Genomic DNA, 15,392 nt, shown 5'->3' on the forward strand with positions numbered 1-15,392 from the left:
AACTTTTCAAAAGTCCATAGAACGAAGCTATGTCGCTATGTCGAGAAGGTCTTGAGCGGCTTCAGTTCTTGCGCCAAGTTGTTCCATAAATCAGTCCGAGTTGCTGCCAACCTCACCTAATCGCCTCTCCAGGGTCTTCGTTCGCCTTTACAAAACGTAAATTTTCGTAATACAGTTGAACGATTCGTAAACGTTGCTCAGGAGTAAGTCTTCCAATATGAAATGTAAAACAATTCTGAACAAAAACAACATGACAGCTTAACATGACTCACGCGTGACCTGTCAAAAAAGAGCTATTGAAAAAAATACCATTACTTGGTTCACCGGTTATATGTATATATTATTAAATAAAAGACTTCTCCGAAAGAAATCACAAAAGAGCATTTTTTTACTTGCAGGAGGATATAACCCGATAATCGAAAATGTATGCTATTCGTTTTCGCTTTCTACAACTGAATAGCTAATGAATATTTTATCCGAAAATGAGTTTAAAAATAAAATGGAGTTACCGAATACAAACAAATCGAATTCAAGTAAATTTTTTCGAATGGAGTTATATAATAGGGCTCTTTCGTACGGATCTATGTTCACATATAGAATGTATGCGAAATACGCAGAAAGAAAATAATTTTAAAAGCTCAATCTTTCTCTCAACTCTCAGGCCTATGCACAAATTTCATTTTTTATCAAAACAATACGTATTATTTTTTTTATATTATTTTTTATTGAGTAAAGCAGTATAATAAATTATTTGTATATCATAAACGACAAAAACAACTGACAAAATGTTTTTTTTTTTATATATATTAACAGACCAAATAAATGTTGCTTTTTCAGATGCTATGAATTGTTTTTGCTTTTTTGGTCTCAATATTTAATAAACTACGTATGTATATATATTTAATATTATTTATATGAAATAATTAAAATAAAAAATAAATTGCAAACTAGAAAAAAAGGAAATTAATATGAATAAAACATAAACAAACAAATACTTGTACCAAAGAAATATACAATTTCACAGCGTAGTAGTCAAATTTTGTGAAAGTGAAAAACAAAAAATAAAATAATAAATTTAATTTATGTATGTATTGCTTTCATAAGCCAAAATAATCGACTATTCGAGGTTTGAATGTTTATATATTAAAAAATCTGTTTTTTTTTTTGTTTTTTAATTTATATTTAGCTATGATAGCCTCTTTTGTTTAATTGAATTAGAAAGACACAAAATCGTGTCACATAAGACTAATCATACGCATGATTTTTTCGAAAAATTGGCATTTTTTAAACAAAAGCAACAAAATGCTGCACCAAAAAATATTGAGATATTGATTGATTTATAGTTAATAGAAGCGCAAATATTTTGAGAAATAAATTTTCATAGTCCCATGCACAAACGCCATAAACTACCGCACTTCGAAAATTGTATTTTCATTAATATTTTGTAAATGTTGCAGTAAAAAAAATCCTGCCCGTTATACAGTTATTATACTACTATTTGGCATGAGACTTGATTGCAAGCCATATACGTATTATTACTAGTATTTTCACTAACTTAGCATAAACGCGTTCAACACGAAGCTTTTTCGTGTATATTTGCCAGCAATTACAATGAAAATTTTTCAGTTAGTTCTTACTACGAACTTTGCATATTTTTCTTTTGAGGTTATAACTAATGTGTGTGCCTTTTTGTATTTACATTGACAACAGAAGCTAACTGAGAAATATGCTAAATTACACACATACAATTTCGGCTAAATAAAAAAAAAATATTTTCAAACTGAGCATGTTGTATAAATATTGCATTGCCTGTAAGCCATAATTGGAAAAAGTTTTCAAAATGAAAATTTTCTATAAAATAAAACTGCATGCTACAACTGCATATATCATACATACACACATACGAAACACACACTAAATGGTGCCATATAAAATTATGCGAGTTAAATGTAAACGGAACATTAAAAATACACTACTACAATAGAAAACTTAAAAAGCGCATGTCTTCAACTAAAACAAAGATTTTGTTGTAGGCGTTAGTGCTGCAGCACAGCGTTCATCAACCGAGCGGGTCCAGTGTGTGCGCGTCTCGCTATTTACTCTAAACTTATTATGCGCTAACTAATGCTAAATGTATAAAGGCAAAGACACAATGCCTTAAAGCGCATTGCACTCGTGTACACACTGACCCGCCGGCTTGTTGGCCTAATCCTAACCGGCTTTCTGTGTTTGCTTGGCACGCTGCAGCGCTTCGAATGCCTCGCATTCCTTCTTCTCTTTGGCTTTGTTGCGGCGCTCATATTCGATGCGATGTGAAATAATGCGTTCCACAATGAGCTCAGTTGTCATGGAGTTTTGCGAGTCGATGAGCGTGAAGATGCCACGTGTCTTTGGTACAGCATAAGGATCAATTTTGCCATCTTCGAAGGCAATCGGTGTCTGACCGTGGCACACGACGTCGATTTTGAAATGATCGATCAGATCTTCGGTGACACAATAGGGTGCGCCGATAACCACCTCATTGACGTACTGTGAAGAGAAAAAATTTATATTATTATCAGGGTCGCAAATAATGCAAAGAATTATTCCAAAAAAAAAAAAAAAACAAAGTTTTTAAGTTTATATTCTCAAATACCGGATTGAAAAAAAATATATAATTTTTAATCTCACATACATTTAATTGGTTTAATTAAATTCCGGAAACAATAAAAAAAGTCCGAAAATCTTAAAAAACTTGTTTAAAAAATTTTTTTTTCAATCCCGAAAATAATTGTTTCAAAATTTTTAAATTTTGATTTAAAAAACCGGATTGAAAAAAATTATTTCTTATCTTATAAATAAAAATTTAAAAACTTATTTCTTTTATAATTATAATTTTGCGTTCTTTTTGATTATCTTTTGAAGATGATTTTCCAATCCTAACCTTTTTTAATAATGCTATGTTTTTATTTTGATAAAAAATAATTTATTGGCAAACAATAAAATAAATTATTGCTTTCCAAATTTTTATCCAAAGTGTTTGGGTTTAAATATTGAAAAAATATAAAATTTTTATTTTCTCGAAATTGCAATTAAAAATTCAAAATTGAATAGAGTTAAGTTTAACTCAAAATTGAATTTTTGATTTCAAAATCGAAAATAAAAATTGAAAACTTAATTTTTGATTTAAAAATCGGAAATAAAAGTTGGAAATTTAATTTAAATCCAAAATCGGAAATAAAAATTGGAAATTTATTTTTAATTTAAAATTTTTTAAGTCAAAAAATAGCAATATTGTAAAAAAAATGTTTATAAATTTCACACCGCCTCACTTTTCCAACTTACCTTACACGCCAGCACACTGAGCACGCGTTCATGCAAATTCATAATGGGATAATTGCTACCCTTATACGAATTCACAACGGGATCCGTATGCAGGCCAACAATCAAATAATCACCCAACTCTTTGGCCTTCTCCAAGAAATCTAAATGGCCCACGTGAAAGAGATCGAAGGCGCCAGCCACATACACCTGTTCAAATAGACAAAAGAGAATTTTATCAGAACTTTTTTCTCTATTTTATTGGATATACAGTTGAACTTCCCTAACTCAAACTTCTGTAACACGAAGTACTCCCTAACTCGAACTCTTGAATTGTCAATGGAAGCTAAATTTAATACAAATTTCCTACCACAACTCCAAGTCTCTCTAACTCGCATTTTTTTCTGTGGATTATGCTGATTCGAGTTAGGTAAGGAAGTTCAACTGTATAACTGTATTTATAAAATATATAATTTTTAATAAATGCATTTCAATTAGCACCCGCTTATACTTACAATTTTGTCATTCGGCTTTGGTGGTTTGCCATCGCTGAACTGTATGATCTTCTGTGTTGTTGGCAAAAATTGACTGCAGCCGGTCCACGGACTTTTCGCTGATGAGTCTTGTCCCATATTAGATGAACCTGATGATAATTTCATTTTTTGTACTTTTTTAGTTAAGTCTGTTGTTTTTTTTTTTTTTTATTAATTTATATGCACAAAATTTGTAATGAATGCACAAAATTTCATAAATTTCAATTTGACGTTCAATTTCAATTGCGGTTGTTTTTTTTAGTACAGAGAGCACATAGCGTTGATAGTTGATAGCGGTTTTAAAGAGAGTGAAAGAGAGCGATACGCATGGAATGAATTAGGAGTACCATGCAATTGGTATTGCATATTTTTAGGCGTTTTGTTATTGTTTATTACAACGTTAATTTACAAGTGTTTAACAAATTTTTAGTGCAATAGCAGTTACGGTTTTAGTAATTAGCAAGTTTACGAGTGATTTGATTGATTTTTTCGATAGCATTGTCATTTCAGTTAGATTTTTAGTTTTTTTTGTTTTGCAAATTTCGTTTGACATGTACATAGAAATAAAAGAAAAAAGAGAAAAGAGGATAAACAAAATGGACGAACGAAAGAAACAAACATGCGAGAGAGAACTTGTGAAAATTTTGAAAATTGTTACGCTAATATCAAATTTTATAAATAATAAATAATGATGTCAATACATGTATGTAAGTTTGTTGTTGTGTTCTGTTTAAACGATTAGTTTCGGTAATCAATGTGTATTATTCAATTTTTTGAAGTTAAGAACGTTTTATAAAATATATGAAAATTATTAAATATGGTTGTGTGACTTTCGTTACTTTTAAACTTTAAATTAATTTTGACCTATTATACTACTATATAAACACAAAAATAAAGCAAGCACGAGGCAATAAATATATAAAAATATATATTCATAAAAAATTGTTGTAGTAAATATAAAGCAATTTTATATAATAATAATGATATACGATTTTTTCGACAAGAAAGTAAAAACGTTTATCAACATACGCTTACAAATTCAAAAATATATCTTACTTTAATTTCAAAGAAAAAAAAACTCAATTTATCGTTATACAAATATGAACGTATGTGTATATATTAGAAGCCCCATGATATTAGCACTAATGATATTAATAACTAATAATTTGGGTTGCAAAACTAAAACAACTGTTACCTTCTTTCTCTATAGCATATTCGGCAGAGCCTTGATGGAAGTGATTGCGTGTCAATAATAACATACGTCCGACTAAATCCGTCGTTGAAACACCGGCAGTGCGACGTACTTCTCTGTAAGAAGCAAGGAAAATGCGAATATTTAATAGCAATTCAAATTGAAAATCAATATTTCAATTAAGTATGTACATACTTGTAGCGGTTGGCTGACTTCACAAGATGGTATGTGTCCACGCCTTCTGCGGTCATAGTGATGTCATCTGTAAACACGAAAAATAATTAAAAATTTCAGTTTTTTTCAATTTCTTGCTTTTTCTTATTTGCCATGTTCGGACATGTTAGACATGCACTCACCGCCATGCACACAGAAATCACAATTGTATTCGTCGAGCACTTCGAGTGTTGTCACATAGGGCGCACCGAGCACCACCTCATCCACCCACTTGATGCCCTTGACCATTTTGACGCGTTCCTCCTCCGTAAATACGGGTGGTCCTTTATGTTTTGTGATCTCCTCATCAGTGTGTATGCCCACGATGACTTTATCGCCAAGCGCTTTGGCTTGTCGTAGGGAATTGGCATGGCCAAAATGCACCATATCATAGCTGCAAGAGAAGAAGAAGACGGTTGAATTCATTAGTAGACATTCCAGTATGTATAAAACCAGCAGATATAAAACGCATTATGACATAACGATTAAGTTAATTTGAATATCACGTCGGTTTAGCTGCCATAACACAAACATGCATACATTTGGGGTATTCTATTGCTCTTGCCACATTGCACCATTGTACGGTGCAAGAATTGCAAATTTTACCACCCATTATAAAGGCACAACAACAAACACCAGAAAAATATTTGCAAGGGCTGTAAAATATGTCAGACCAAAACTCATGCTTATTTGCGTGCAATTTCACGCAAAAATATAATTGCAACCCTGTTTAGCTGTCATAGTCATTTACAATAAATTGACCGAATCAGCCGTTCCGCAATGGGTGCTCTCGTGCCTTTCGGTATAGGATTTTTGCAATCTGCAATCTTACAAGAGCAAGAGAGTCCCCCTATTGTTTATTAATTATAGGTTACGTCTACCACCATTTAATCTTTATCGAACACGTCACATCCATTATGATAAAATAAAAAGTGTTTTAAAACGAAAACCTTCCTGTAAACAATTACTGAGTGTTTGATTGCTAAGCAATACAAAGATACGGGTATATTATATATACATATCTGCACAAAAAAATCAAACACTTTTTAAAGTTAACGCAAAGATTTGCAGCTCAAACGCGGAGTTCCTCGAAAAATTTCTGCTTAATCGAGCTAAAATCGTAAACTTTGGCAAGTTGACTTCTTGCGTGTAGATAAGGAATCACTACTTCAAAACAAAAAACCACACAAAGTCAACTAAATAACAACCAACAAGCTTTCTCTGAGTCAGGAAATTTTTCACGATAAATTGTACATTATCATTCAATGTTGACTTTTTAATTAGCAACGCAAGATAAATATAATATATGAAACATGTTCCCGCTGAAAAGTAAATAAGTTAGAAATCACTTAATACTACTTTGGATAAATTAAACTAAATTTAAGCTTAAATGAATGATAATTAATGTATTTTTTACTAGTTTTCAACTAGCGCATGACTATTTAGCAGTAATGACTGCTTAACTATACCGCCAATATCCTAATTTTCTTTGCATCATAATGCCACTAACTTTAGAAATGTATTCAAGGATTCTTTTTAAACAGCAATCTTATTTTAAACAGATTAAACGTTATTTTCCTCAAGACGTAAAAACTTTTTCAAAATAAAAAAATACTACATAAATCAAAACAACTTTGACAGCTAGGCAACAGCTGTTAAAGCAGTGAAAAAATCGTGTAGATACATCGTGCAACACCTGCTCACAAGTTCTTATATTGCAATTAAATATTTTTTTTGTTATACTTTTTTTTTGTTAAGTTTACTTAGCGCAAATCACGCTTTTTGTAATGCAATTATGCAAAAGCTTATTCATGAAACGAAAATGGCAATAAAGCGTTATCAACCGACTTTGCAACTAACCGACGCCTAGTGCGGATGTGCACTTGCAGATAACCCAATTGGAACTAGCTAATAACAATGTGGGAATGGTTGTATTATAAAAATTAATTTAATACAATTAATTAATGCAATAGGATACTTTTAATTTCAACATTTCCTGATAAGTGACACAGGTGTGTTCGCACACAACAAAAGTTCTAAAAAATATATTTGAAGTTAAAAAATCGTATTTTTAATCAAAATGATATTGAAGTAGTATCATTTTTTGTAATATTAATATTTGTTATAATTATAGATGCTATAGTTTTCAAAGTAATTTACTTCTATTTATTTATTTGAAATAAAACCTCAAATTTTTTATTAAAAACGTATATACACAGAGTAGATGCTATAATTTTGAAATTAATTTATTTCTATTTGTTCATCTTTTTTTACTATTATAACTATAGCTAGCTAAAATAAGTACTGTGGCGAATTCAGGGTTAACCGCCTCACTTAATGAAATATTTGTCATTGCAGTTAATGAACTTCGAATGAATGAATTTTATGATAATTGCTTATGTTAACAAAAAGAGCCAAAACTTTAAATAAAGTAAAAATAGCAACAACAAAAACCAATAATAAACAGTGCAGCTAATATGCATACATACGCATATTTCACTTTGCAGTACTTCTAGCAAAAAATCACGGAATAAATTTGCCGCCAAATGTCGAGGTAAACAGCACACTCTACTATCAACACATTCCTGCATATACATATGAATACATTGGTACGTGTGCACATCACATCAAACACACATGCATACACACGTAGTTTCCCCTCCTGACAAGTCATAATCAAACTCATCGTTCCATCATGCCAATCTCTTGGTCAGTGGGCCGTTTCATGCCACCACATCACGCCGCGCACCCCGCAAACAAAATATTTCAGCCGACTCAGCTGTTGATACGATTGTACTTTGTACCCGATCATATGTTGCAGTTAACGAGTTTTTCAATGTCTATTTTGTTGTTTTGCCGCATTCACATTGATGGGTGTGTGCGAATTCACACAAGTGAAAGACCGACCACCAGACAAATTATGGAAAAAATGCGATGATAAAACAAAACAATGCGCATGGATGTGTGATTTACAGGTAAATATGTACATACATATGTATGTAAGAACGTATCAGCACAAGTTACGTTTTCATCGCTTGTTTTAAATCATTCGGTTGGTGGTGTGTTTAACGAATTGTTGGCGTAGCTATTTTTTCGAAATAATTTTAAGTATACAAATGCATGTTTATTTTAAAAATATATATCGTTCTTTCTCTGCGAAGTGTCTAAAGAAAATAAATTTTTAAATCGTATGTACAGATGACGTGTTTTCAGTGAATGTAACAAATATTTTTAGCTTCAAAAGTATGATGTATTTTTCAAATTATTATAATTGTATGTATGTTTTTATGTTTTTTTATGTTTTTATAACATTTTAAACAAAGTAACAGTAATTTAAAAAAAATTATATGTACTATATATAAATTCTTTTTTTATTTTACACAATATATGTATGTACATATATAAAAATCGATTTTTTTTTAATATTTGAAATAATAATAATAAATAATTTAGGGTTGATCTTATACTTCAATATGACGCTTTAATTCAATTAAATCAAATATATTTGTAAATATCAAAAAAATGAGGTGTTTGCAAATTTTACATACATATGTATGTACATGTTACATATTTGAGATCGGCTTCCAAAATTTTGAATTTTTTTTTCGTTATTATTGTTTCTATACAATTTCTATCTGCAATATTTCAATTGAAACATTTTTTTTCTACACTTTTATTTAGTTTTTTTTTTAATGTGGCAAGACCTTTTTCGACTCATCTTCCGTTTACATCGTATCTGTGTGTATTTGTGTGTGTTTTTTGGAGTAAAAATTTTGCTGACAAAAATAATTTTTGACTTTTTAATGCTTTCGGTTTTAGATTAACAAAATGGAAGCCGGTAGTACTATCATACGTCAAAAGTAAATGAAAGCAGCGCCAACGCCATTGTCAGTCAGATAGACGGCAAATGCTCAAGTCACCAAATGACTACTGTATAATTAAATTTTGTATTTGTGAATTAAACAAATACAAACGCACATACATATATAATATTATTGATTAACGATATCAGACGTCGCAGTGTTTTATCGTCATAGCTCGAATTTTTTGCTTACTCTAACAATGAAATATCATTTGGAACTTTGATAGTCAATTCATTTGTCAAATTGTGACAGCCGGCATAAATTTTTTCGCAGAATATGTGGCTTCTATCATCATATGAATGTATGGATATTAAATTTCGAGGGCGTGAGCACTTACCGGAAAACTACCAAATGGTATTTAAGAACAGTATTTTTCCAGTGAGTTCCAGATATTAAGAAAAACAAAGGATTCAGAAACCAAATAAAAGGAGATGAAAATACACATGCCACACGTGTCATTGCCATTTCATAATTTTGTAAAAAAAAATTTGCCACTTCTCTTTCTGGAGCGCTTGGTAAACGTTGTTATGTATTTATTAACCGCATTTATTTTTTAATATTTGAAAAGCTGTTAAAACATCTGAAAGTATTACGCCAATGTATTTCTAGCAAACAAAAAATCACAATAATTGGCAGAGATCTAAATAAATATACCATAAATTTCAATATGTTAAATAGGCGTTTATTTGTTGATATTCATATTTTGTTTGTTCGCAGACATTACAGCTTTTTTTCTATTCACTTCTAACACGCAAAACAAATGAATATTAAGAACACTGCCACAGCCTGCGCGTAATTAGGCTTTTAACAATCACTTGTATACGTTTTACTAAAAATAATGAAATTTCAACATTTAAGCCTAAAGTACAAAACCAAATAACTTTTGAATGTTGAATGAAATTGAAAGTGTATTATAAAAAAAAATCGTTTTAAATATAGTTTTTATTTAGGTGATTTATTTTGGAAATTTTTGAATTCACATGATCTGTAACCCATGTCCGAAAAAAATATTCGGTCAGAATTTTATTTTCTGAGAAAATGAAGACGTCCAAAAAAAACAATTTTTTTTTTTAAATTTACACTTAAAAAAAATCTACATTTTTATCAAAAATGAATACTTACTTGCTAAATATATCTAAGAAGATCGTAAGAAAAAAGATAAACAACATTTCGAAACTTTCATTAGCGATTACTACAAAAATTTGCTAGTTTACTAGTCAGACGTGTGATATTGTTACAATATCAAATAGATTAGATAAACAATTTTTTATGAACACTGATATGTTTGAAGAACATATAAGCACTTTTCTAATCACTACTGTTTTGACAATGAAAAAATTATTCGCAATAAATTTATTACCAAAAAATTATAAATATTAAAACTTGAAATTTTAATTTTTAATCCAGAAATCAGATTTAAAGCCATTACTTTAGATATATTGAATATAATGGCGAACTTTAGTTCCAAGTCGTAGATCATAAAGTATAAAGTGCGAAAAAAAAACAATTTTTTTATTATAAACTTGGTATGTATTTATTAACATTTCTTTCTCAATACGATATTTGAAAACATGATAACACAAGGTAAAAAATATTAATTAAAAATATTAAAACAATTATATTTTTTTTTAATTATTAAAATAAACTTTTACAATGCGCTATTAGGGATTAAAAATTTAGTTTAATCTTTCAATCTGGTATTTGAGATTAATTAAAAATTTAATTTAAATCTTAATGTAACTATGTATTTATTAATGTATTGACATTAAACACATTCGCAAATCAAGAAGAAACTTTTTTAAGGGTTTTCTGAACAAAATTTATTTTAATTTTTTCAATAAAATCTCAAAAAACATTAGCGAGGTAATAAGTCAGCTGTAGTGACTTAAAACTATCGAGTATTACAACACAAGCGATCACAAACACATGTTCAGAATTCTGCCGTTACAACAACAACAACGAGTTCAATGTTTTCGCTTTCATCGATTTCCTCAATAAAAAAAATGTAAATATTGCGCAAAATCAGCACTTTTTACAATGTACGCAATTTCTTACTAATGATTAACAAGTATTACGTATGATAATTATTATCAAATAAATAAATTATTAGGTGCCGCCTATAATATATCAAATAATTTCGAGAATGAATCCGTAAAAGAAATACAATCATAGGAATTTAAAGATCTAAAGTGTAGTGTGCGTAATGGGGCCGCCGGATAGCAGATCGGCATAAGAGACAAGCCAAGCAAACCTTTGCTCCCGGAGATTACATAGCGTCTTCAACCAGCGCGCGCTGTGACTCGTATAATCACGACGCTTCTCCGCGAGCTAGTATGGCTTACGGCCTCTTTTTTAGTTGCTTGGCGAAATATACTACATGTTAGCTTATCAAATGTGCTGGCATTATTTTTTGAATGATTGTATTTGAGCATGTATGCACATACATACATGTATATGTATGTTTGTCGCTATCGCATAATGCCATTAGCCTGATGGCTACGGCTATAAACCCCACACTCACTACACTTGTATAGTGCCTCCTTCACAATTATATGCATATGTAGGTGTGTGTATATTATATATGTATTAAATTGGAGCAAGCGACCGAGATCAAGCTGGCACATATCAACATATGTTGTGTCAACATACAAACATATGTACATAGATTAGTATGTATATGCAATTTGTAATCAATTGAAGGTGTTACGTCAATGGTGGGCCGTTTGTGATTGGAGGAAAGAACATCAGGCGATTTTCTGTAGAATTTGGAATCCACCGTTATCAATAGTAAAAGTATTATTGTTACTTCATTAGTTAATACTATATACGTATGTATACAAATATATACGTACATATGTATGTATGTATGTGTACTCTTTAGCGTTTGCAAGCGTTTTGCAGACTTGAAAATGAGTATCACTGACTGAATTGATGACCCTTTGCTTTGACGATAAAGATAACTCAGCGATTCATTTTAATTATTATTGCTTCCAAATATTTTTTAAAGAATGCGCAGTAAACGCGGAATACCGGAAATAGCAGCAGGCATGTCTCATTTTATCAATTAAACAATCAGCTAAATCTATTTTTGTACATTTTTTAAATATTTTGTTTAAGGTGAACGGCCACGCAGTTAGCGTACTATTCAATGGATCTTAGGGGCTGATAAGACATGCTGTTCAATCTTGCTCAAAACTCCTTATGATGTTTATAACGACATGTGTATACAACTCAGGGGGTAAACGAACGAAACACATTTGTTTTGTTGAACAGTAAATTCATGAATTTCGGTTGCACCAAAGCTGTATTACACTTCACAAACAAAAATGCTTCCATACAAGTACTTGATTCTGATAGGTCAGTTTGTATAACAGATATACTATGCTATAATCCATCCATTTATTGAGTGTTCATCGTATGCTCCTGGGTGTTACAAACTTTATGGGTATACAAATTGCTGTGAAATTTTCATAATTTTTTTTATTGTTACATCATTTATTTATTTAGTTAAGTCTATGAACATTAATTCTTACAGACTAATGGAAAGTTAGGATACTAAATAGGTTTCTAAAATAATTCAATTAAAAGTACATAAGTAGATAAATTAAACTAAAAAACAGAATTTAGGGTATTAATGAAGGATACCCTAGAGTGAGAAAAATCATTTCACATGGATGCGTGTATAAATATGCATGTAATAAGTATAACTTCGAAAAACTATATTTTTTTCTTTTCTGGAATCGTATTTTCTGCTTTATGAGTTTGTCTAATGAAATGTAAAGTTCTTAGTTTCGCCCATTTTCATGACTATGCTAACGATATACAAATCGGATGGTTACTCTTTCTTGACAGTGGTTTCGAAAATATCCTACCTTAGAAGTCCATTGGAGAAGTTGTTCAAAAGTGACCGATTCTTCACTGTGAATTTTATTTTTTTAACAATAAACGACTTGTTTTGTCAATTCACCATTATTATTGGCAATCAATATTTTGACTAATACTTCGAATACCTGTAGTCATTTATTGTAAAAATATTTGTTTTTATACTCCCGCAACAAAGTTGCTAAAGAGAGTATTATAGTCTTGTTCACATAACGGTTGTTTGTAAGTCCTAAAACTAAAAGAGTCAGATATAGGGTTATATATACCAAAGTGATCAGGGTGACGAGTMGAGTTGAAATCCGGATGTCTGTCCGTCCGTCCGTCTGTCTGTCCGTCTGTCCGTCCGTCCGTGCAAGCTGTAACTTGAGTAAAAATTGAGATATCATGATGAAACTTGGTACACGTATTTCTTGGCTCCATAAGAAGGTTAAGTTCGAAGATGGGCAAAATCGACCCACTGCCACGCCCACAAAATGGCGGAAACCGAAAATCTATAAAGTGTCATAACTAAGCCATAAATAAATATATTAAAATGAAATTTGGCACAGGATCGCATTAGGGAGGGGCATATTTGAACGTAATTTTTTTGGAAAAGTGGGCGTGGCCCAGCCCCCTACTAACTTTTTTGTACATATCTCGAAAACTACTATAGGTATGTCAACCAAACTCTATACAGTTGTTTCTTTTAGGCATTTCCATATACAGTTCAAAAATGGAAGAAATCGGATAATAACCACGCCCACCTCCCATACAAAGGTTATGTTGAAAATCACTAAAAGTGCGTTAGCCGACTAATAAAAAATGTCAGAAACACTAAATTTTGGTCCACTAATGGACCAAAAACCACATCTCTGGAAGTACTCGACCGATTTCAATGAAATTCGGTATATAATATTTTCTTAACACCCTGATGACATGTACCAAATATGGGTGAAATCGGTTCACAACCACGACTGAAATCTCGATTATCACTTTTTCATGCGAGAGTATAAAATGTTCGGTGACACCCGAACTTAGCCCTTCCTTACTTGTTTGTTTCTGGATTGGAGATATACATATGTATATATTCCCAACTTGTTAGTGTATGTATACAACCCCTTAAAATCTATTTTTAACAAAGTATACCATTTTTCAATTGCTAATGGTTTACAATTGCTTCCCAACACTGCAAAATATTATGACTATTTGTACGCAAATATGTATGTATGTATGTATATACTGCTTTCAAATAATTACATTTAGTTGCTTCAATAATTTAAGTTACAAATTGGACCTGTGGGGAAAGTGGTATATTGCAATTCATAAGACAATGCTTCGTTCAATTGATAAACAATTTGGATGCCTTTTTTAGAAAATCAGGAAATTAGGAAACTGTACAAATAGGAAACTGTGCTTAAGTACATATGTATGTATATAAATACATATGTATGAATAGTAAATCCCGTATTTGGTGTCATTACGGGATATGACAAATATTTTGTGCAACACCATAGTGTGAGGTCAGCTTAAGAGACAAAGTGTCAAATCTTTTTTTTTTTTTTTGCAACTAATTTATTAAAACTTTCTTTTTCGAATTTTTTATTTAATTGCAAAAAATTTAATTTCTGTACTTGTTGAACTAAAATTCCGCTACGAATTAAGCGACAAAGAAAATTTCTTTAATCACATTCGCAGACATGCGCAAAACATACATATGTACATAAGTGCTCAAGTATGCAAAATAGTTGTACTAGCGACGGATGGTATGATGTGGTGGTCAGGCAAATCGCGTGATTTCTGCGTATCTATACAGCTTTTAAAACGCGACAAAACACAACAACAACAATAGTAACAAGAAATGAATGAAATTGAATAAAGTCGCTTAAGATTCAAACTCAAACCAGTTCAACCAAAAAGCACACAAAAATATATAAACGACAGAGGATATGCGTACATAATTACTTTTTTTCGAGTAAGTACGAGCCAGTGCGGAATATTTTCTACTTTTATGACACTCTGGCATTCACAAGCACAGTAGAATTTGCGAAATGCAAAGAAAGTCATGACTAGACATTAGAGTCGCGCTCGTTAAGTCGCTTTAAACGAGAATTAATGAATACAATGCGTTAAATAAGTAAAATCATTTTAGAAATACAAATGAACTTTTCTTATGGTATTTCACTCTTCACGCCACAATTGGAAAATCACGCACAAAAGAGAAAAATATGGAAACCGATGATTAATAAGTAATATACTATTTTTATAAATTCACATGTATGCACATAAATACGCATGTATATATTTATTTATGCTTACATATGTGCATTGCAGTTATTTGTTTATGATGATTGAATTCCACGCAATTGTTGAGAATATACTTCGCAGTTGGCTTATTTTGTAAAGCTATTTTTTGTTATCATAATAAAATAT

At 30.9% G+C, this 15,392-nt stretch overlaps 1 protein-coding gene across 2 annotated transcripts in view; it reads right to left on the reverse strand.

The window, feature by feature from the left end:
* Positions 1 to 1,961: 1,961 nt before the first annotated feature.
* The window catches only part of LOC108967931 (ethanolamine-phosphate cytidylyltransferase), a 16,196-nt gene continuing 2,765 nt past the window's right edge, over positions 1,962 to 15,392 (reverse strand). The window contains exons 2-7 of one of the 2 annotated variants that reach the window (XM_018931632.1): positions 5,382 to 5,632; positions 5,221 to 5,287; positions 5,029 to 5,141; positions 3,816 to 3,982; positions 3,325 to 3,510; positions 1,962 to 2,529 (exon numbers count right to left, since the gene is read on the reverse strand). In XM_018931632.1, coding sequence (XP_018787177.1) covers positions 2,212 to 2,529; positions 3,325 to 3,510; positions 3,816 to 3,982; positions 5,029 to 5,141; positions 5,221 to 5,287; positions 5,382 to 5,632 — 1,102 coding nt within the window. In that variant the 3' untranslated portion in view covers positions 1,962 to 2,211. The remainder of the gene's footprint in view (positions 2,530 to 3,324; positions 3,511 to 3,815; positions 3,983 to 5,028; positions 5,142 to 5,220; positions 5,288 to 5,381; positions 5,633 to 15,392) is intronic. The other variant, XM_018931633.1, reaches the window with a different exon arrangement.

Source organism: Bactrocera latifrons, unplaced genomic scaffold (genome assembly GCF_001853355.1).
Source record: "Bactrocera latifrons isolate USDA-ARS-PBARC rearing strain unplaced genomic scaffold, ASM185335v1 scaffold_2, whole genome shotgun sequence".
NCBI lineage: Eukaryota > Metazoa > Arthropoda > Insecta > Diptera > Tephritidae > Bactrocera > Bactrocera latifrons.